Source organism: Anoplophora glabripennis, unplaced genomic scaffold (assembly GCF_000390285.2).
Source record: "Anoplophora glabripennis isolate ALB-LARVAE unplaced genomic scaffold, Agla_2.0 scaffold1482, whole genome shotgun sequence".
Classification (NCBI taxonomy): domain Eukaryota; kingdom Metazoa; phylum Arthropoda; class Insecta; order Coleoptera; family Cerambycidae; genus Anoplophora; species Anoplophora glabripennis.
The window spans coordinates 1,125-25,959 of NW_019417555.1; the positions used below are offsets into that span (position 1 = coordinate 1,125).

The 24,835-nt window shown below is 34.6% G+C and overlaps 1 protein-coding gene across 2 annotated transcripts in view; it reads left to right on the forward strand.

Moving 5' to 3' along the window:
* The first annotated feature begins 1,017 nt into the window (after positions 1 to 1,017).
* The window catches only part of LOC108916489, a 36,254-nt gene continuing 12,436 nt past the window's right edge, over positions 1,018 to 24,835 (forward strand). Inside the window, exons 1-9 of one of the 2 annotated variants that reach the window (XM_018722757.1) lie at positions 1,018 to 1,357; positions 1,411 to 1,705; positions 1,767 to 1,934; positions 6,200 to 6,271; positions 6,325 to 6,576; positions 6,626 to 7,023; positions 12,003 to 12,662; positions 15,794 to 16,255; positions 19,919 to 20,449. In XM_018722757.1, the coding sequence (XP_018578273.1) occupies positions 1,532 to 1,705; positions 1,767 to 1,934; positions 6,200 to 6,271; positions 6,325 to 6,576; positions 6,626 to 7,023; positions 12,003 to 12,662; positions 15,794 to 16,255; positions 19,919 to 20,449 (2,717 nt within the window). In that variant the 5' untranslated portion in view covers positions 1,018 to 1,357; positions 1,411 to 1,531. The remainder of the gene's footprint in view (positions 1,358 to 1,410; positions 1,706 to 1,766; positions 1,935 to 6,199; positions 6,272 to 6,324; positions 6,577 to 6,625; positions 7,024 to 12,002; positions 12,663 to 15,793; positions 16,256 to 19,918; positions 20,450 to 24,835) is intronic. The other variant, XM_018722755.1, reaches the window with a different exon arrangement.

Consider the following 24,835-nt stretch of genomic DNA (forward strand, 5'->3'; position numbering starts at 1 on the left):
CTGTCAGTCGTGTGGGGATGCCCCCTTACGGGGGCGTACGTGTCTTTTGGTGTATTTGTCTGTCTAGTATGTTGTTTGTCGGGGGTCGCAATTTTAAAGAAATGTATTCTAAAATAATGCAAATAACTGATAAATAAAGTAAAAACTTACCTGGGCGGCACAAGTACCTGTAACAAAGATGCCGACGGCCTCTATGCTTAAGCCGGGGATTAGGTCGGTGGTTAAGAGGAAAGAAAAGGATTCTTTCCAGGTAGCCTTAATAAATGCAGGTAGATTTTGCTCGTTGCAATGCACTTCACTTCACAATAAACACGTCCGCTCAGTTCGGCCGCTCGCTCGAGAATGAGTATGCAACCAACTTAACAAGAAAGTAATTTTAATTAATTTATGTAAATATTGCAGAACTCTAAATCTTGGGAAATTTTTCATCCCACACAGGGAATCTATTTTTTTGTATTTTACGGCTGTGTTTTGTTTCCTTAAAAATAATATGGCAAGTACGAGTAAAAGCAGCATTCATCAATCATGATAGCTCGGATACTGAATCGGAAAGGGGAGCAAAGAGATTTCAAAATGTGAACAGGCAAGAAACAAGAGTGCAAAAATATTGAGGTGAACGGGAAAGCACTACTGATTTTAAATTTTTAAAGGATTTCAAAGATGAAAGTGTTGGTATTCATTTTGAAATGAAATAATTTTTTTTAGATTCTTTAGTTAAATTGTTGTTTTTTCGAGGGTTTGCTTGATTTTTCTAAAATGTTCAGTTTTCACGAAAATAAACAAATGTGCATTTTTTATTTTAAAGAAATACTTATTTGATTTGTAATATAATTTTCTCCTTATACCTTCATCGCCCTCCTGTGGCATCACTGGTGTAGTCTGTATTATATGTTTTGTGGTCTCCACCACCATATACCGAGATGCATAGATAGAGAGTATCGAGATGCAACTAATCTGGGATTATTTTGAATGCTGATTGGTCAATTAAAGTGAGATAACTGAGATGAAGATAAATAACATAGGTCTTATATAAGTTAAAAAAGTTTGTTTATTTATTTGACTTTGGTTCTTTTACCCGCCTAACCATTAACCAAGAGACATCAAACTGTCATTAATTTGTCATTGGTTGGTTAAGTATTAACTAGTTAATAAGTTTTTAATAATTTTTCAGTTTTCTTTATGGTAAAGTAGTTATTAATAAAGAATACGTAATAATATTATTTTCCTTCGTTAAATAAAAACATTCTCATAACAAATGAAAAATAAAACAAGTGAATGCAAGTGTTTCAAGTTCATCAACAATCAAGTTGCTCTACTTTCTACTTACGCTTAGCCGCAAGAAAAACGCTGACATGCAGTAAGAATCATGAATTAAAATGTTGGGAATATATAACATATTTCAATAATTAGGGTTCAAAGAAACGAGAAGAATCACAATTATGAATTAAAAAGTACTTATCCTTCATAACTATAACTCGTACCTATTGTATTACTTACAAGAGGAGGGAAGAACCAGATTTTGATATATAAAATGTTTACTGTAAAGTGTTGGGTGCCCCACTGTAATGCTTCCAAGGATTTGGAACCTAATCGGAGTTTTTTTCCATTGCCAAGAGACCACAAGTTCAAAGAGACTTGGTTGGCTTTAACAGGAAAAAAACTAATTTCAGAAGAACAGGTCTATTTTTGCAATATTCATTTTCGTGTAAGGGAATAAACTTATCTGTGTTCTGTGTTATAAATTGATGTTGGTGCATTCCTTTTAGAGATCAGCTCTTGAGATAGTAATGGGTAAAGTTATAGGGTTGAAATCGAGAGCTTTACCTTACTACGGAATGCCACAAATGATTTGTAGGACTTGTATGACTACTATAGCGAGTAGTGCTCTCTTCTGTGTTGTCAGTGGAACAATACCTAGTCCAGTTCCACCTGAGGTAAGATCCAAACATTTAAATTAGTCTAACACACTTAGGGCAATCGTTAGTAAACGTCAGATGATTTTTTTTTCATTTTTACCTTAGACTTAATAATTATAAATACATACATTAAAAAATAGTTATCTTCATAAGTTTCGGGGATAATATATAGCAGCGTGGAATATATTTATGTGTTGTATAACATCTTGAGTGCATGCATAGAAGCTGCAGTGGAAACATTTATAAATTATGTTTTGATCCATTTTTAAATTCAAAAAGGAAGATTAAAGAAAAAGAAATATAGCTAATTTGACAAATGACACTAATGACAAGAGATAAAACAGGTTTGCAGTATAGAGCATTATATAAAACATACTACTAAAATTGGTGACCACTATTCGATGATGTTCAATGTAGCAGTTTGGTCATTTACCAAATTCCAATAACTGTTGCTAACTTAAATTTAATTTTTTTTTAATGTTTGCCATTTATTCCTGCTTATTCCAATTATTTCATTTAATATGGATTCCTGAAATAAACATATCTGCAAGCTCATGACATTTTGAACCTTTTTATAATATAGGGAGCAATGTTTGTTTTGTTTAATTTATTGTAGGTTCTTACTTATTACAAATTTTTCTATATTTTTTTAGCTTTGTCCAATAATCACAGAATTAAAAAAAAGAGAGCAGAAATCGAATATGAAGCATTGGACAGCAAAGCTAACATTTCCATGAGAAACTACAGAGACGACTGTCTCTGAGAACTGTTCTTCTTTTTGCTCTAAAAATAACAAAAAAAAGCAAAATAGATAATTTAAAAATTCGTTTTTTTTTTTCTAAAAATGTTCATAACTAAAATACATTTAGATATATAATTACGCCATTTCAATGGTTGCCTGATGACGCAACAATTTTCTAACTTCAGCCACCCTGTATCTCACTGTGTTCACTGTTCAATATCCCTGTGATAAACATCCTTATCCAGGACACAGGTATATCTATTTTAAAAAATATTTTTTTGTCAATATTTTTCTGATAGTTTTATTTGTAATATAACCACTGTATTTTACTTGATGAACGATGGATAAAATCATACTATTAAGTATTACTATTTCTTATATACAGAGTGTCTTGTAAAAAATATTGCAATATTTTATTATTTGATTCGATCTTCAACAATAAAAAATTAGCATAATAGTGTTAGAAATAATGCAATAAAACTCGGAAATATTGCAAAAGATTATAATTAAATTAACTTCAAACAGTTCGTTTTTCGTAGTTGGTGTATATCTAATGAATGCCTCAAGTCAGTCGTTATTCCCTCTAGCCAGAATGTTTATTATTCTTCCCCTTTGGCTTCAGGTCGGGCACACTTAGATGACTAGATGACTCTCAGTGTTTATGTCCGAGATTGGGCATCAGTCATCACTTTCCCTCAATAACTTCCAAAATACTACAAAGTAGCACTTAGTTTCATTTTTTCCAGGTTCATATTTATTGAAAATAGGATAGGTTAGGATGAATATAAATAAATATTTAGATCTTTATATCTGAACTACGTTGTATTAACAAGGGTTGTAGTATATGCTTAACTTAAATATTTTTAAAGGTTATTCCTATTTGATTCTCTCATATAAGTGTGTTTATGTTACAGGGTTTGTTTATTCCCTTGTGCCTAAAGCATTTTAAACATTTCCTAGGCATCCAATGATGAACACTTGTGTAAACATTATTTAGTGGAGCAGGCTAAGAAAATAAAATGAATTAAGTACCTAGTTTCATTTTTGTATTGATACATTCAAAACCATAACAGCAGGTCATTGTTTTGGAATGGAAAGATCTATATTTTTGTATTTAACCTTTATTTAATCGTTTCTAATTTTCTGAAGCAATGGATAAGTTAATTTCAACATATTAAATTTAATGCAGAAGCTTAAAGGCATTTATTTCTGTTAATTTGATTGTTTCCATGATACTTTTGACAATTGTGTTGAAGTGTTCAAATTACTAAGTGAATATCTTATTTTCTCAAAAATTGTTGGCAAAAATTGAGGCAAAAATCATATATTGTTCACAAAAAATCTGTCAGTCATCTATATCAGATGAAATAAAAAAATATACAGGGTGTCACCTAATGAATGTTACATATTTCAAGGGTATAATTTAGAACCCAAATGATGTCAATTTAACCAAACTTGCTTGCACGAAAAATGTCGCAAAAAAGTTACAGGGTGTTAAAAGTTTCTTATTTATTTCTTGTTTTCTCCTTAACTCAGAACCCAGTTAAACGATTTAAGTAAAATTTGCTGTTGCTTAGTCTTCTTGAAGTATGCAGTGATTATGTTCTTATTAAGTTAAATCATACAGGGCGTTCATTTTACTACAACCCTTTGTGAATATTCTTCTGTAACTTTTTTGTACAGTTTAAATTTTTACACGCAACTGTCAGAGATAGGTAGAGAATTTTATTCTACACAAAAAATGTATACCTATCAAAATTCGAAATCATGCTCATTTATGAAGATATTAGGCACAGAAAATATTTATTAACATCTTATATTTCTTGGAAATAACTACGTATTCATAAAAACCAATAAATAACATAATTAATAACATAATAAACTGAAAGGTGGCAGTAATAAAAAGTCTACTAATTTATAAAAAATGTTCTACGTGTCCCCCATTCTCGTTATCAAAACCCTTCGTAACTGCGAAAGGTCCCTTGTATCGTGACTCAAGTTTTCTACTTTGACCGTCATTTATTATCCATTACACATCGGAGAAGCACATGTTGTCCTACGTCAAACGTTTTTGGTGACGCATACTTCTTACGTTCTTCATAATTTTCTTTTTAATATTTTTGTTTTTCCTTAACTGAACGAGAGGCGTTATCTCTCATACTATCCAGATCTGGACGTTCATCGTCACATACAGCGGCTGCCAGAAAAGCAGCCTTAATGTTTCTGGGTCTATAGCCGAAAAATAACTCGTATGAACTTCTTCCTGTGGTAAAATTAATCGTTGAATTAATTCCCCATTGCACTTGACTTACAACTTCGTCCAAATGGTTTTCGTCATCACTTAAAGCCGTCAGGGCAGAAAGTATTGTGCCATTGTTCCTGTCAACCTGGCCATTAGCTCTTGGAGTTGATGTAGTCTACAACACGTTTGATGCCCAACTTCATACATCAATTTGTAAGATTCTTGCTTGTATAAGCAGGGCCCAACTTCTGCCAGTGTAGTGACGAAACAGTGTCTGTACTCGTTCCTAATCGTAACAAATTAAACTGCTCGTGACTAGATAATTCTGGATTTATTTGAGTTTGTATGTCATTCAATGTAAACTCCTTCGACGATGAGATGGTTGTCTGTAAGCAATCCACTGACTCGCCCTGTACACCCTTACAACGTATAAAACCCCTTGCGACTACCCTGTACTGTTCGTAACAGATTGGGTGGTCAGACATGTTTCTTATAGCAAGATTACCTCCTTGTTTTAATTTCGTGAAACAGGAATTCAATTTCAATTATGTGAAAATTATTTGCCTATAAACTGAAATTGATGCACATAATTTGGTGGAATGACAGGGAGGGGTCTCATTAGCACATAGGTTTATTTTTCTAGTCCTTGGTCATTTTGTTCAACTTGAAATAGATCAAATTTGGTTATCACGGACTACAACAACATTCTTATTGTTTTCGTAATTAGAGAATTTTGAATCATTAAACTGATTGATCAGAGCAAATCACAGTAGTACAAACAGGTAAAAGTGGTTCCAACAAAACTGACAAATTTTTATATTAAAAATACACAACCAAATGGAAAATAGTAACTGAAAATAAAGCATTACAGAATTATTGTCATTTAATGCAAATTATAATTATTCAAAAATGAAACTAATATTTTTTATACCGGAAAACTATCAATCCTCAACAAGATTCAAATAATAGTAAATTAAATTTAATTTAGTTTTTCAATAAATTTTTACATTGCTAAATTAATTTAAAAAAGCTAATATTTTATTAATCTATTAGTTGATTCAAACAGAAAAAGATTTGACTTGTCAAAAGCTTTCTATTTTATTCTATTTCATTATTTTGTTTTTTCTCTCACCCCGATTCACTTATAAGTCACGTTTTTTAACCAATCTCACTTTTTTCTCTTATTCCTTAATAATTTACTATTGTTTTCTATTTGGAAAATTTGTTGTTGTCAATTGCCCTAGTGTTACAGGCCCATTGAAATTATTAAAAAATGTTTGTTTTTGTGTTTCTTTGTAGTATGAAATAAACGTGATCCAGTGTCGTCCAGAACCCCTGTATCAAATCCTCACTTTCTGCATACCCAATTTGGTGAGTTTAACTTTAATTATTTTGTAAAATAAAACATCCAAAATTACTTTCAGAGTTTGGAGCAAAACCCTCCATCTCTCATCTGTATAAAATGTTACCAAAGTGTTTGGCAGTACTTCGTATTCAAATTAACATGTAATTCCCTTCAAAATCGGGTTCGGGGCAATCTCAGTCTAGAAGAATATGGCAAGCTAGTCTTATGCCGTGGTTGTCCGACGACTTCAGGCACCAGATTTTTCATATTGCAGGAGACCGAACCGATGGGCCAGGTGTTTAAGAATATGTTCCTTACTAGTTATCCTACAGTAAGTCACTTATTTTCTATCTCCCGTGTTATAAAAATATTCTTTTCAGCATATCGTGCCACTGAAGCTATGCCTCAAGTGTTGGAACTTACTTTTCAAGTTGACTCAGTTCAACCAACAATGCCTGGCATTGGATCAAATAATTCAACGTTGTACGGAAATCAATCAGGTGCAACTTTCTCTTCCAAGAGATAACACGACACAGTCCCTTCAAAATCTAATTGAAACTTCTCCTTCTACCAGTAAATGTTCTAGTGACTTAAATACTAGTAGTTTTAATAAGTTAAGTGACGTAAAGACGACTCAAAAAGTTAAATCAGTGGAAAAACTTGAGGAAAAATACAGTGGAAAGAGAGATTTTAGTAAAGTTCTTGAAGTGGATCCTGAAATGCCTAAGCTTGTGCCCCAAGTTGAAGTTGAATCTGAGACGAAACCTAAACCTGCCACGTAAGTATAAACAACAAAAAAAAGTAGGTGCATTTCAACTATAGTAGGATCATATTCGATGCAAAGTAATATCATTGCCTGTCAAGAGAACCAATGCAGTACACATTTAAGGGTTTTAGAAATTGAATAATTTCTTTATACATTATGAATGGACGAAGGAATCAGTTCACGTTTGGCATCCTTGTTCCTACAAAAATTCCTTTATTCTCATAAACTATTTATTTTAAATGTAATTTATTATAAATCCAATTTGTTTTTTACATTCCACATATGTACTATATTTTACCTCTGAACACGCCACTGTTGTTTCCTTGTTTTTTGGAGGTGCTCTCTGATTTACGAACGAGCTCGCCAGGTTAGTATTTGACGTATAACCAACCACTTCGTACACTCGATGCACCTGGGCGACTACAGCTACTACCAGAATACAGTGCGTATGCAGCGGTATTTCAGATTTTACATTCAATTTCATTTTAAATTTGAAATAGTTCGTCTTACGCCTCCTAAAAATGATGACACGATTTTCCTTTGATAAAAGACCAACAACTTTTTGCTCTACATTGCATCGAATACGATCCTACTATAGTCTTAAGCTTGACACTATACAGGGTGGGCCAAAAGTACTGGAATGGCAGGATATCTATTTTACATTTAAATATGACCTTGAAATTACCATGAAGGTCAAAATCAAGGTCGAGGTGAAATATCAAAATGTCCCAATGTGGCTCAATAGTACCAAAATGGCAGAATAACCCACAAGGAAAAATGTTTTCCACAATAGTTCTAGGATTCTTGATGGGCATTGGATTTGACCTCCGTCCTGACCTCAAATTCCTATCCTCCAGTCATTTCAAGTTCAACTATGGCCACGGTCAGTTATTAGAGGTCACTAAAGGCAACAATTGGTCACTGTTGGTCATTAGTGATAATCAAAGGTAAAAGGCTGTCATTGAAGTTAATAGACAGTCTTGGGTGGTCACTGAGGCTAACAGAATATCCAACTTGACCTTGAAATGACCGGAGGATAAGGAATTTGTTCTTATGGCGGAGGACAAATCTAAGGTCACCGGTTTAGTGCCCATCAGAATCCTGGAACTATTGTGGAGAACATTTTTCTTGGCGGGTTATTCTGCCATTCTGGTACTGTTGAGCCACTTTGGGACTTTTTAATATTTGACCTTGATCTTGACCTTCATGGTCATTTTAAGGTCATGTTCGAACGTAAAATTCTCTCCATTTCTGGGGTCAAGATTGTGGCTTCCCATTAAAAAAAATTCTTGTGACCTTGATATGACCTTGAAGGTCCAGGTCAAATTCAAGGTCACCATCGGATAGTCAGGGAAAAACTCTAAACCCCTAGTGCTTTACTTGTACTCAACCCCTTGAATATTTCCAGGATATCAAAATTATAATCAGCAGTTATCAGTACAATTGATCAACATATAATAGTCAGTATCCTGCTTTTAGCAGACTGTAGAAAAATCAATTAGAGTTTTATTACTTTTTTTGTTGTTATTTTGTTACTCTATAATGAGTGAGCCTTTTACAAGAAAGTAATAAACTACTGACAAATCTTAAGTTCCTTGGCATCTACTAGAATTGTGAATTAATTTTGAGGGATATTTTTGTATATTCAACGATGTAGTGTGAATAATTGTGTACATTATTTTTCGTAGTATTGAAAGAAAAACACATCTTTTGATGCTATCCATGAATCGATCCAATTTTTTAAATCTTCGTAATACTGGAAGGGCTGCTTAGCCAGGCCCTGTTCCATGGATTGGAACAAATAATAATCCGATGGAGCAATATCTGGTGAATATGGCGGGTGGAATAAAACATCCTATTTTAGCGTTTCTAAATATTTTTTGACTTCATGAGTAACATGTGGTCGAGCGTTGAAAAATTACTATATCGTGGCTTTGCTGGAATCGCAACCGTTATTCCGTCAATGGATGCAATATAGACCATGAGCTTCGAACCATGAATACTCGGCCTTGCCGTCGATGTTGATGCATGACCAGACAAACCCTATGATTTTCTATACTTAAAATTATTATAGTGTATCCATTTTTCATCACCAGTGATGATATGATGCCAAAAACCCTTTCTTTTTATCGTTGAAGCAATTGTTCATATGTGAAAAATCACTGTTCAACATATCTCTGCTTCAATTCATATGGCACACAATTTTCGTATTTTTGAATTATACCAAGTGCATTTAAACGTTTGGAAACTGTTGTGCGATCAACATTCAACGCTTCCAATTCCTCATCTTCGAACTTTTTTGGTTGACCAGAGCGTTCTTTGTCGACCTTATCAAAATCACCACTTCTAGAACGCCGAAAACAATAGTCACACGTTTTTATCGATAGAGTATATTCACTGTAAGTTTCCAACACCACTTGTTGATCTTCGGCAGCACTTTTCATTGAATTAAACAGGTGTTTTGTTAGCTTCTAATTAGACATCTTTGGAGCTGAGAAAAAAATATGTTGTTTACACTTCAGCAAAATGTCACATAATAAAAAGTAAAACCTAATGACAGAGTTAAATCATGAATATAGTTATTGTAAATCGCTCAAAATTAATTTACAGTCCTAGTGGTAATCTGTTAGTGTTACTAATTCATTTTTGATCTGTGTCCTGCTTATTCTGATACACCCTATACAGGGTGTCCCATAAGCACATGATCAAAAAGGTACTGCGACATTCTTTGGCTCAAAAGAAGACGATTTGACCTAACTTCCATTAAGACAAAATACCTGGCTCCTCTGCTATTGACTGTCAAAGTTCTTGAAAAAAATATATGTTTTTTTGTAATATCTGGAGAATGTTACCATGGATTTTAATGAAACTTGCCGTGGACTTGTTCCTAAGTAAAACTCATGTTTTGATGAAGCAACCGCGTCCATCTGCCTTGGGCTAGTGGTAAATTCTTGAGTGTCTTGGTGCAAGAATTACCAGAACTTTTTATTTGGTAGCTGGAATTAATTCATTTTATATTTATTGATGCATCAGTCCTTTTTCGAGATTTTCGTGCTCTTGGTAAAATCTTGTAGCATTCATAGTTTTTACGCAAAAAATTTTTTTCAATTTTAGACAATCGTCACTACTGCTCAAGTACAACAACTACTCACTACCAATTGTCAATCAATTTGTTTCGAATGTCGTTTTCTAATGAAGAGATGACCGACTGATCAGTCTTAGGGTTTTGCGAAGACAACATGGGTGGGAGTGTGCGCGTCTACGCAGCGCGATACCCAAATGGACGGGTTCCAGATTACCGATTTACATGGATTGAAAAGAGTTTGCGGAAGACTGGGCAATTTGGTGTTCGAGCCGTTGTCCGTGTGGGTCGTTCTCAAGTACGAAATGCAGCTGTTGAGGGAGACGTTTTAAATAGGGTCGCTGAAGATCCAAATATCAGTAATCGCCGTCTCCGTCTGACAGTGGAATTTGGGGTATCAAAAAGTACAATTAATCGCATCATAAGACAGTAGCTCCTCCATCCTTATCATGCGACGTCTATTCAGGAGCTTTTACCACACCATTTTGAGAGAAGACTTCAATTTTGCCCCTTTATTTAAGGAGTGCGTGATCCAAATTTCACCAGCCGAATTTTATTCACCAATTACACAGAAAAAATCCCTCATGCGAGGCGTATTAACCACTTTCAGGTGGAATTTCCAATAAATGTTTGGGCTGGGATCATCGGTGACATCCTTCCGCGCCGCTTGAATAGCGAAAATTATTTAAATTTTCTGACGAACACCTTTCCGGTTCTAATGGAAGATGTCTCTCTCAATCTTCGTGCTCAGATGTAGTTTATGCACGATGGTGCTCCTTCGCACTTTAGAGCAAATGTAACTGCACATTTAAATAATACTTTTCCACACAAGTGGATCGGAAGAAGAGGGAGAGATGTTCCTGTCGAATGGCCCCCCAGGTCTCTTGACTGAACGCTGTTATATTTTTTTCTATGGGGAGCCTTGAAGAATAAAGTTTACGCTACTCCTGTCGAATCCCAGAAAGAATTATTGCGTAGAATTCAAAACAAGGCGGGCGTAATACGGAATGATCCAAAAATGTTGAGGAGGGCTCAATTCAATTTCAATCGAAGGATCCAGTTATGCATCCAAGAAAATGGGCATATCAAACATGTCTTGTAATTTCACCATCATCTATCGTATCTATGTAACTATCATCCTGTTCCAATAAAGAGAATTATGTCTTTCCTAAATACGTCTTTACATTTTTTGAGTGTAATGAAGTAAAATGATATTCAATCTGTCGCATTGCGACAGACTTTAAAATTGCGACCATTTTACTTTCAATATTGATATCCTAGGTAAAAGAATTGGCAATTATTATTAGAGAAAGCTGCTTCTTGTAAAAGGGTAGATTTACTGCGATACATCTAAAATTGTTAAGTCGCAACGAAACAGAAAACATTTTTTTGCGTAAAAACTATGAATGCTACAAGATTTTACCAAGAGCACGAAAATCTCGAATAACGACATCAATAAAAATAAAATGAATTGATTCCAGCTACCAAAAAGTTCTGGTAATTCTTGTACCAAGACACTCAAGAATTTACCACTAGCTAAAGGCAGATGGACGCGGTTGCTTCATCAAAACATGAGTTTTACTTAGGAACAAGTCCACAGCAAGTTTCATTAAAATCCATCGTAACATTCTCCAGATATTACAAAAAACATATTTTTTTTCAAGAACTTTGACAGTCAATAGCAGAGGAGCCAGACATTTTTTCTTAATGGAAGTTAAGTCAAATTGTCTTCTTTTGAGCCAAAGAATGTCGCAATACCTTTTTGATCATGTGCTTATGGGACACCCTGTATAATATCCTTAGAAGGTTTTGGTTGCATTTGCATGACAGCAGTGAAATTTGATGATGGTGTCAACAAATAATATTTATTTATTAATTTTTGTTTGTTGCAAGTTGTTAATTTTTACAGTGGTAGAAGAAAAAACTCCACGTTAGAGTTTAAACATTTCCTAGCAAAGCTCATGCTAAAGCACAGTATATCCCTCAAGCAAGACTTAGATCCAATCAGTAAAGCCAAGGCCGATCTAGAAATGTGGTTCAATATCATGAACGAAGTTCACAGCTATGGTTACGTTTACACACTAGCATATGTGCAATCTTTGTGGAATAAAATAAAGTCTAACGCTAGATTGGCTCAAAAAAGCATGGGCCCCATGACTTACTTGGATTATTTAGTGAATATCAGCAAAGCTAACATTGATGATGCAAGTGCTGCCATTGACGGCTCGGATGACACAGAAAGTTGCGACAGTGATCTAACTGAAAAAACAGACACAACTAGTACTAATAGTGATATCAATCAAGGAGAAATAAAAAAAGAAGAGAAACAAAGTCCATTGAAGTACCCCATTAATGCTGTTACTGTCGGAGAAAATTGTGATGTTATTTGTATAGACGATGATTCAGAAACAGAGGAAAGTTCCAAAAACGATTCCTCCAGTAAAGATGTTAATGTTGGGACGAGTGGTACTGCAGTAATACAAAATAATTGTGATACGAATCATAAAGAAAACAATATTGATAGTACTGAGAAAACTTTGGGTATGTTACGCAAGATTCGAATTAAAAGGTGAGTAATTCTTGTGCATCTAAAGAAGACATCTTGTACTAATCAAATATGATCGTATTTTGCTATTATGCGCCTGAATATTTCTTTGCTGTCCTAGAAATAAACATTTGCAAGTTACTATTGTTTAAACAAATTTATTATAAAATACAAATAAAAAGTTAAAGAAACATTACAGTAGACAAAATAATAAGTTCTTTAACAAAAAGAAACGTTTGTTTAAATATTATAAGAAACATTCTATAAAAAATTAGATAATTAAAACCACTTTTTGTGCAAAAATCTTGAATAAATAATACTTTCACTAGTCAATCGTTACATGTGTTGTTGTAACAGTAATGTTCACAAAAAAAGTAGTGTTTCGTTACTTACGCAAAATATACAGGGTAGGTCAAATTGGACACCTGAGGGCTTATATTCCTCGAAAGATAGAAAAAAAACAGTAGTTCCAGAGGCGGCTGGTGAACATTGACGTGGTCATATTTTTATAAAAAAGCATAGGGTCCATTTTGTGTTTTAAGAGATGATTTCTAGGCTCGTTAAAAGAAGTTTCGAGATAAGAAGATTTAGAACGATATTTGTCAAATAAGAAAGTAATATAGGAGTTGCCTTGCCTGGAATCTTGGAAAGGGTATATGTGCAAAATATTTTTTTTATAATCAACTAACAGATAAAATTAGTTGTTTTTATTTTTTGCAAAATAAAGTCTTAGTTATACCAATTTAAATTTTAATTTAATATTAACACTGTATTTTTCAAATTTTATAAATTGCTGACTATAAAAATGAAAATTTTGAGGAAAAAAAGTGTATCTGTATCAATTGATTATGAGAAAAATATTTTGCAAATATGTCTGCTTCCCTTTTTGAAACCCAAGGAGAGCAATCCATTTTTTAAATTTCCTATTTTGTAAATTTCATTCGAAACTTCTTCATCATGAAAGTTCTCGTCTTTATAAAATTATAACCACTTCAATTTTCACTGTCGCCGGTGCTTGATACAATAATAATTAAAAGATTTCCCAATTTTGGCTGTTTTCTACGATGCCCTATAACTTTTTCATTTGAACAATAATATATTATTTTATGTACTATTATTTTTGTAATTAGGTTTTTCACATAATTTTTTAGATATAATCTAGTGGTGTACCCAATATTTTTCTATAACTTCCTATTTTGAGTTATAACGTAAACTTATATTTTTTAAATGGAATACTACGTATCTTTATTTTTGAAATCTGCATAAAATTTTTCTTCAAATGATGTATTATCCATAATTACACAAAAATTTCTTTCAATGCTAAAAATTGAACTGCAATAATATAATTTTTAACTGTTTAAATCTTGAAAATAATTTAATAAATATCATTCGAAATGATGCCATTTTATGCAAATTTCAACTGTACGAAACTAACTACATGACATTGCTTTTGTATGTCAATGTGGACGAAACATCAACATTAAAAAAAAATCAGAGATTTAAAAAATATACTTTTTGCTTGATTCATTAAATATTAGGTAATACTGGTATGATGTTAGGCTTACGTTACTAACTGTAAGGAAAACTAATTTACGTTTTAAAATAATTATTTTTTCTGACTTATAAAATGTCTATATTGAAAAATAATTTTAATAAGTTTTTAATTGAAAATATTTGTTACTACTTTAAAGCTTTGTATTTAGTTTGTAAATCTTTGTGTCAATGCTTGTCACGTGAATCGGTTTAGGTGAATACTACTGTCACTTTACATATTCCAGTGAAGTAAACAATTTCATGCAGCCAAAGCATGATCATAAAAGTAGACAAGAATACATTTGAGAAAGTTAAAACAGTAAAAAGTTATAAAATCTTATAAAAATACAGTAACTTTTTTCTTATTCAACATGAGCTTAATCATTGTTTACATGATTGGAATATGCAAGTTGACTTTACACATATATGTCAATAGGGTGGTAGAAGACCACCGTTAATTCGGCAAAACCAGAATGTTCGAATACGAGGTGTTTTTTTATATGTTGGTCAATTTCGCGACTTGATTGAAGTATGTTTTTACTGGAAATGAAATAAAATTTGTATTGGGCATGTCATATTGTTTTAAGTTTGATTGTATAGTAAAATTTAAAGTAGTATTTAAGTAAATCGTCTTTTTATATTATTAGTGTATAATCTTATAAAGTAAAAACATGTACATATACAAGTCAATCAAGATGATATTTGACTGCTATGTATGCCATACATTGTGGCTCGCAGCTAGCGCATGTGGTCTAAGGTTACACTAGCCTGTCTAGTGGCTTGAAATTTACGAAAAGGTTAATTCAGGTGTCAATAGAATTAAGGAAAGTACTTATGGTACGTGTTTCTAAAGGTCAAAGGTAGTCTCCATATAAATATGAACCCCATATAAATTTACACCTCGTATAGGGGATTCCATTTGAAAAATAGAAGCTTACGTTATAATTGACAAACTGGAGGTTATGAAAAAGTATCCTGTTGCCACTATATATAAAAATGCATAAAAACATACTTACAAAAAAATATATTTTCATTAGCAAAAAGGTTATAGGAAATCATAAAAAAATTATTATTGAAGAATGCCCTGTATCTAGAGGATTTGATATCGGGATCCCGACCGCTTTTCAGTCCCGAAATTTTCGGGATTAACTGTTCCTGATCCCGAGATTTTCAGGATTTATATCATTTTACGTTTCAAGATAGACTGTGTGGCTTGCTTGGAATAATTTTTTTTATTTTTAAAGACTGCTAGGACATGTACTTTACTACATACTAGATTGTTACATCAAAGTTGTCTATTTAGTCGATGTTACGAGAGATTTTTGTTAATTTTAAGTTTATTTACATAGTTTGTTACATAAAGGTTTTTTTCAATTTATGTAAGTTTGAAGAGATTTCCCTGATTCTTGAAAAAGAATAACTTTAACCATTGAATGAGAAATTCTCACTCAACCGCTTTAACATAAAGACATAAGAGACTTAAAAAATGTCACCTGAAGCATCTGCTTTACTGTTTCACCCCTTCTGTCGGCTCTAATTTAACCAATAACCAATCTATAACTAATGAACTTGTGAATGAATGTATTGTAACCTGAATAGTAATGGAACCTTTTAATATTTAGAATCGTGAAAAAAGTAGAAGACAATCTTGCCAAATCTGCTGACGGCGATTCATTTAATGGTAAGAAAAGCAATCAGAATAAGCTGAAGCAGCGCAAGATTAGGGAATTCTGGGGAAAGGACCAAAAGCTAGAGCTCGTACGGGAGATGCGAAACGAGTGTAACCAGCTTATAGAGAACAGAGAACTGGAAACGTTCAAGTACACTCCGTGGAAGAATATACTGGATCGAGTGGCATCTAAGGGATTCAAGGGCTATAATTTCGCAAAGTTGTACACCGTGTGGGGTAAGATGAAAATGTCGGCGACGATATACGAGAAAAATGGACAGGATAAAGTAGATGACGAAGTATGGGACCTTCTACAATTACACAAAGAGGTACAAAAGAACTTACTGAAGAAGAGGAAAACCGGGGAAGATTGTGAAGAAGATGCTCTACAAGACGACGGTGAATGTAAAGAAAGGTAAGTTCTTGTGAAATTAAAATTTGTTGATATCTACAAGTGATTAAATGATCGGCGGTGATCAACAGAATGTCTGAGAAGCAACTATCGTTCAACAAGGGAGTAGGGCTTTATGGTGTTACGCAGCTACTATAGAGTCCCAAAATTGTAAGCAGTGACTCATTCCTGACATGTAGATGGGTAAAATACACAGGATAAAAGTCTAAATTTGTGTATTTGTAGAGGTTGAGCATCATATTGTTTATAACAAAAGAAAAAAAATAATTGTTCTTTTTTCAGTTTTTTGCTTATATCTCCGAAAATAAGCCTCTAATCGACATGAGGAATACTTATCAATTTTGTTTCTGAAGAAATTTGCTATAAGGATAAGCTTTTGCGAAAACTCGCATAATTTTTTTTACATTGCAAAATTAGCGGTGAAAAAACGAATGCAAAATTTTCAGCATTAAATAAAAAGAAAGAATTTGACTGAAATTGGATGAAACTACTGGAAAAGATAACTATTGGGGTGCTCAACAAATACCCGCAATTCGGACCCCCAATTTCAAATTGGCGGCCTATTGCAAAATTATAAAGACGAAAACGTGAGCGCCTATATCTTCTGCCCAAGTCAAGGTATCGAAATTTGATAAAAAAGGATCGAAAGGTAATAATTACATTATCTCGTGTCTGTGTAAATTTCAGATTTTTAAGTTGCAAAATAAAAAAGTTTTTAACAAAAAACCAAAAACGGTAACTAGGGTCCTTATCTCGCCAATTTTTTAATATACAGATTTCAAACCAATTGCGTCAAATAGTGCTGAAAAAAACATGAATTAAGAAAAAAAAAGCGTATCGATCTGACCAATAGGAGCCGAGATAATTTTTTTTCTTTAATATATATTTTGGCTGTTCTATTTAATATTTTATAATAAACTTGGTCTCGTTGTAAAGTAGAAGACTTCCTTTATACACTGATTTTTTTTTAATGGATTTGACCAAGTAAACGTTCGTTAAAGACAGCGTGATCCGCCCGGCTGAGCGGTAGCCATGAGAGGGGAGCGCTGTGACGTCATAGTGCCCATGCTGCGCTCGACTTCTAAAAATTCTAACTCGACAAATGGATTGTGGCACTTAGAAAGCTATAGCTTAGCTACTGGGATCTTTTTTTTAAATCAACATATTTTTTTCCGCTTTTGCAAATGGTGTAAGCAAGGCTTAGCTGGGTGTCTTGGCCGGTGGATTTCGATCTGCCGAGGTAAGCATCACGGACGCAGGCTGGAATTTGGATGGGTGACCTAAGGCAGGCTCAGGGACGTGGCTATGGCAGCCTACCAGAGACCTGGGTCACTCAACATTTTCCGCATGCGTGTGGTCCCCGATAAATGGTAATGAGAACAGAGCAAAGAAAATGTACGAGACTTTGCCTCCAAGCCACCTGTGTAGTAAATAGGATGGTTTGAAGAAAATTACTTGAGTAATGAAGGAGGGTGTACAAGGGGCCTATTAAGGCCTAAGTGCTTTGGTGGAAAAACAATTCTGCCACCCTTCGACATACATACATACATACATATATATATGGTGTAAGCAAAAGTCTGTGAAAGTCCTCGACAGATCCCGAAAAATACATTTTTATTGACTTTTCACGTTTTCTTTTGTAATTTCATTGCGCTTTCGATATTTTGAAAAGGAGGTCTTTTTACATATTTAAAAACAAAAGTCAATTATTTCTTTGAAAAAAAAAAGATGAATTAATGAAAATTTCCTTGCTCAGAAGAAGTCGACGTATAAAATATCGTCTTAAAATTAACTGTTACACTTATTACGTAAATTATGTCTAGAATATTATTGAATGTTACAATACCAACATTACATATAAGTATATCATTTTATAATATTTAAAAGAACTGTTACGTTCAATTCTACCATGTTTTATTTAATTAATTGTATTGCTAGAGAATGTTGTCTTTTTTTAATTTTTATAAGAATATAAAAAATAAAATAAATATAAATATATTTTAGACCGATGAATTTTGCCATTTTGCTACATCAAGTCACGTGCTCTACAGTGTAAACCATTAACTTGAAAAATTCCTTGTAGCAAATTTAACATTTAACAAAATCGATAAGTAGGTATACTCATGTCGATTAAAGGTTTATTTTCGGAGATATAAGTGAACTGAAAAAAGAGCAATTATTTTTTTTTCTTTTGTTATAAACAATATGACGCTTGACCTCTATAAATACACAAATTTAGGCTTTTGTTCCGTATATTTTTTACTTAATTTTAAGCCCATAAAATTCGAAGTAGGTCCGATTTTAGAAACAGGCATGTGTTTAGTCTAATTCGCGCGGATTATTAGAGAAATTATTGAATATAGGACAACAACAATAGATATGTTGATTTTTTTTTAAACTGGATATACCAAATTTGTTTACTTCTACTACTTATACATTTGCTTTCTCATGATTTAAGAAATAATGAGTTGTTGATAGATTGGTAGGAATCAAACTAATATATTTCCCCAGTGTGGAACCCAAAGAGGAACTGCCCTTTTCTGGGAGTTTTTTTCCCGAATTCAACACGTCGCTTCAACCCCTGCCTCCGTCTTACTTGCTAATTCAAACCTGGTTTGTTTGACCCCCCCCCCCCCTCTGAATATCAGATACGCTTTGAGAAAAATTCTATTATATCATGTTAATAATTAAGAATTACCTAATTGACTGAATTTCCATTGGTATGGATAATTCTGTGACTAAACTGAATTTACAAGTAACCCAATACGTGCGTGGTTTAGTCAGTCTCATTTAATCTACTTTTTATAGCTTGGAAAGTCCGCTAAAAACCAGCTATTTGATCTATTGTTTTTTTCATCAAAACAATTTATTATTATATCTTGGAATCTATATGCCTTTCTGAACGTGTTTCACACGTTATTAAAAATATAATTTTTTTTCGACCACATGGCCACAATGGTTTAAGTTACTTCAGCTCGTTTTCTATTGGGCCTTCTCCGAAGGACGGCTAAGCTTTGTAAATTTATTAGTTTTCGCAACAAAAGCTTTTTCAAACGACTCTCTTAACGACTTCTACCCACTTGAACTCCCTTGTCTGTCAGTGATTGGGCGCCACTGATTCCTAAAACTGACTCATAAATTGTACGTGGTTGTCTTTTGTTACATATCGTCCCTCTTATCACATAGGGGCGTATAATCCAAGAAATGGATATACACATACGCCTCTACGTGATAATAGGGACGATATCATCGGATCGTTTTTTAAACGAGATTACACAGCCACACAAAAAAAAATTGTTTTTCGAGTCTGAAGGTCATGTCTACTATGTACATGTTTTCGGGGTTGCTGAATTTGAATCCATGATCCATTTAACACCATCACGTCAGGTTTTACCAATAACCCCATGTAACCTCATAACCCAAGCTGTAAAGGAAGCTGTGCACCTTTAATAGTTAATAAGTTAATTAATGCAGAGACCCAAATAATCTGAACCCGTTCCAGTAATCAGATGCTCAGAAATTATAGCAACATATTTTTTTTATGTAGTTTTGAGGTTGGTTTGATTAGCATCATGATTTTTTAGTTTATATCGCTATTACAAACCATTTTTTCTCTATTTATTTTGACAGTTTGAATATTTGAATACTAAAAAGGTTTTTTTCCAGTGAAACGCCAGCGTCTTCCAAAAGGCCGAAATTGATCACTTCGAAGTGCAAAGATCTAAGTTCGAAAGATTCTGGGAGTTCCCATCAAACCACAGGAAAGAATGCCACTACTCCTACTAACCTAAACAAGGCAACATCAAAAGAGCAAAAAAGCACCGCTACTGCTAATAAATTGATTAGTTCTTTGTCAGAAGATGAAAAGTTGGAAATTCTTGAATTAATAGAACTACAGTTATCCAGTACGCTGGCGAAAGGCGTGATTAATGAATCTTTCACAGCTATATTGGAAAAGATAAAGTATAAGAATTATTCTGCTAGTGCCATAACGAACTTCTGGCAAAAACTCGCTCTGGCAGCTTCCGAATGCCAAGATACTGCGACTCCTGTACATAAAAAAGTTACAAAGTTGCTCGATATTTATCGTCAAAACAAAGTTAATAGAAAAGTAAACGTTTTCCGTGAGACTGAAAATGTGAAGGAAAAAACAGTGGCAGCGCAATTTAGCGGCCCTAAAAGACGTGGCAGACCAAGGTTAGTATAAAATGTGAAACAAAAAATTGTTTACTGACATGCTATTGCCTAGTAATGTCACTATCAGGCTCTGCTTGTAAATGAGAGATGTCCGCCCGTGTATTGTTACCAATGTAATGACTTAAGCAAATAATACAGTGCCTTCATAAATATCTGAATCCCACGTGACCACGACTGTTAAACAACCAACTGGAGGCAATGTTTAACACAAAATTCCGTAAATGATATGAAGCAAATTATTTATTTAAAAATATTTATTCGGAAGACTGATTTATTGCGTAACTTTTTTATCTCTTGTAATTTTTCGATAAAACCGATAGTTTTCTAGTAAAAAAATTAGATGCGTCATCGTTCACTAAAGGGGTAATTGCGAAAATTTGTAAAAATAAAGTAGGCGGATGTCATAACAAATAAATTGTTATTTATCATATTAATAAATTGACACTTTCTGTCAACCAATAATTAGTACCAACTGACTAATTTATTATCAGAATAATTATGGCAAATAATATTTATACCAATGACGAATATGTCGACATGCTCCAAGTGTTTTTTGAATCCAGAAAAAATAGTAACGCTGCAGTAAGATTATATCACCAAAGACATCCAAACCGACTGATTCCTCATAGACAAACATTGGCCTCGGTGGAAAGAAGGCTTCGGAAAACTGGTAAAATTCAGCCCAATCGTGAGGGTGCTGGAAGAAGGCATAATGTCCGTTGTTAAAACTGAGGAAGCTTTACTGGAACATCTAGAATAAGACTGTGGTACAAGCACAAGACAGGTGTCCAGGCAACTGCAAGTTTCTCACAGTCTTGTGTGGAATGTAGCTCATGAAATTCTTTTATACCCTTTTCACCATCAACCCGTGCAAGAATTGAACGACCCTGATTTACCTAAACGCGTGGATTTTTGTCAATGGTACATTAATATTTCCAGGAATGACTTAAATTTCCTAATGAATATACTTTTCATCAATGAAGCAAATTTTCCTAAAGTAGGTGCAGTAAACCTTCATAATGTTCATTCATGGTCGGAAGAAAATACTCATGAAATATTTGTTTCAAGATGGAGTAGTTGTTTCTCGCAGCACTGACAAGTCAAACATTGTGTTACGCCCTCTGTGGGTGGCAGTCGTGCAACAAAGTACCTGCAGTTAGCAGGTCGCTTCCTACTGTAGCCATTTGAATGGCACAGTTGGAAGTCCGCACAACATGATGATATGACGAAGAACAGCTAGGTCGTTTGTTGGTTGTCGCACCTATGACACACTGATGAGGACTAATAAGTCTGAAACTGGTCTGTGCCTGGTGGGTAAACTGACAAACAATGCTAGCTGTTGCACTAGGTGTTGCGAGTATAATTCAATGCCGGTAGGGGCAAATAGCTCTCGGAGTAGTTGTTTCTCGCAGCACTGACAAGTCAAACATTGTGTTACACCCTCTGTGGGTGGCAGTCGTGCAACAAAGTACCTGCAGTTAGCGGGTCGCTTCCTACTGTAGCCATTTGAATGGCACAGTTGGGAGTCCACACGACAGGTGGACCCGTTGGCTCCCGCGTACAACATAATTTCAGTTTAAACGGATGGATGAGAAGTGTAGGAAATACTCTAGTAGGTCCTTTTATTCTTCCACACAGACTTGGAGCGGCCGAGTATCGTAGATTTTTTAATGAAAATCCAACATTACTAGAGGATGTACCCCTCGCTACACGTCAGGTGATGTGGTATATGCACAATGGGACGCCTGCACATAGTACGTTTGCCGTTAGAGAATGGTTAAATTTAAATTACCCAAATCGCTGGATTGGTCATGGTTGTGATGCCCCTGTGTGTTGGCTTGCACGTTCACCTGACTTAACACCTACGGATTTTTTTTTGTGGGGTCACAAAAAGTATTGTTTATGCCACTCCTGTTGCCTCCTTAGATGAATTACGCTTAAGAATATTTCAGGCAGCAGATGACCTTTGCAATAACCAAGAACTGTTTGTGTGAGTGCATTATAACTTCAACAGACGTATTAGGTTATGCTTGCAGCAAAATGGAAATTATTTCGAGAATATTCTTTAAATTTAATTTTGTATTTCTTGTTTTTCGTTTGTATTAAATTTTATTTCAGATAAATAACTTTACCTAATACATGTCTCATAGTCATAAGTTATCAAACATTTTTCTAGAAATGGGAAAATTCCCAAACTATGAAAATTCCTGGAATGTTTCCATTGAAAATTCCGGAAATTTTCTGCAATTTTCAAAAAATTGTTTTTGGAGTTGGTATTGTGTTCTACATACCATCAGCTTTCCAAAAAGACCAAATACTTATATACATTTTTGTTTATATTGGTATAAATATTGGAAAAATATAAATGATTAATCATCCGTTAGAAAAAATTTTACATGCTGAGTATACAAAACTCTATTTATCTTTATTTTTTAATAAACAAATAGTAAATACATTAAATAATTATACTAGTTTAAAAATGTAAATGTTCTTAAAAATTCATTTCAAATTTGAAAATGAGGCAATTTATGAGTCTTGTATTGCTCTCTATTATGTAGATTGTAGACTTAACAAAGATCTTTCCTCCTGAAAACGTTGGAGAGAATAGTTGATAGGCATATAAGAGACGGGGTGTTGAGGGCAAATCCTCTACACAGGTACCATATGCCTATCAGGCAGGCAGATCAGTCGACACAGCCCTTCATAGCCTAGTCTCTAGGATAGGGAGGGCGATTAACGACAAACATCTAGCTTTGGCAGCTTTTTTAGATATTGAGGCATTTGATAATACACCTTTCGAATCTATTTGGCAGTTCGCAACAGGGGCCTTGATGACACTTTATGTCGTTGGATAGATACCATGTTGAGAAACCGGACAGTAACAGCTACCCTTTCGGGAGAGACATCCAGGTGTAAGGTAGGCCGGGGCTGCCCCCAGGGGATTAGTGGTGGACGGTGCACTAGAGGGCCTTAATCGAAAGGGATTTTATACACAAGGCTATGCGGACGACTTAGTCGTTCTCATAGTCGGGAAACATAATATTATCGTTTCAGAACCCGTGAAAGAGGCTTTGAAATGGATAGATGACTGGTGTAAGGGGCAGGCACTGTCAGTAAACCCTGACAAAACGGTCGTAGTACCCTTCACCAGGAGAAGGAATTTAATTGGACCCTCTGAACCTATAATAGGGGAGAGGAGCATTAGACTTTCCAGGAAAGTAAAATATCTAGGAGTGATACTGGATAATAAGCTTACCTGGAATGCACACTTGGAAAAAGTGGTGAGTAAGGCGAAGCAGACACTGTGTGTATGCCGTCGCCTTATTGGGAGCACCTGGGGACTGAAACCAAAGATGTCATACTAGTTGTATACGTCGATAGTAAGACCTAGGATTCTTTATGGCGCTGTGGTATGGTGGCAAAAAACACAACAGACCACAGCGAGGGAAAAACTGAATAGAATTCAGAGATTGGCCTTTTTAGGTATAACGAGGGCGATGGCATTGACCCCGACAGCTGCACTAGAAATGCTAAATCTACCACCGCTGCATATAGTGGTGGAAAGAGAAGCACGGCTAGCAGCATATCGACTCAGGAATAACAACGACTGGAGGGGTAGTTCCTATTCCAGGATTATAGACACATCTATGTCGGAACCAACTTTTGGGATGGTATCTGACAAGATGGTTCCAAGGTTTCACTTCCACAAGCCTTTTGAGACACGGATAGAGGATCAAAGCAAATGGGAGGAAAAGTTTAATACTCTGGAAAGGTGGAGCCTAGTATGGTTTACAGATGGCTCCAAAATGACCAGAGGGACGGATGCAGGAATATATGGACTCAGACCCAGATGGAGTGCAAGCTATAGTCTGGGGGAGTTCCCTACCATATTCTAAGCAGAAATTTTCGCGATAATGGCGTGTCTGGCAGAGAATGTACGTAGAGGTTATAAACGTAAACTCATATATATATTCTCTGATAGTCAAACTACAATTAAAGCTTTAGGCGCACACAAGATAAGTTCAAAACTGGTGTGGGATTGTTTACAAATGCTGACTGAACTGTCCACCAACAATACAGTCAGACTGTGTTGGATGCCAGGGCATAAAGGCATTTGTGGAAATGAGAAAGCGGATGAACTTGCTAGGAACATAGGAAATACTGGACTTCAAGGCTAGAACATAGACATTCTAAGGAGCTCATGGAGTATCCTTCGAAGGAAAGAGCGAATGATTTACTGAGCTTGAATAGAATCCGGCTCAGGAAAGTGACAGGACTCACAACGGGACTCTGTCACTTTAGGAAACATCTACATAAGCTAAAGCTTGTAGACAGTCCGGTCTGCCGAGGATGTGAATTGGCGGATGAAACTTCTCTGCATATCCT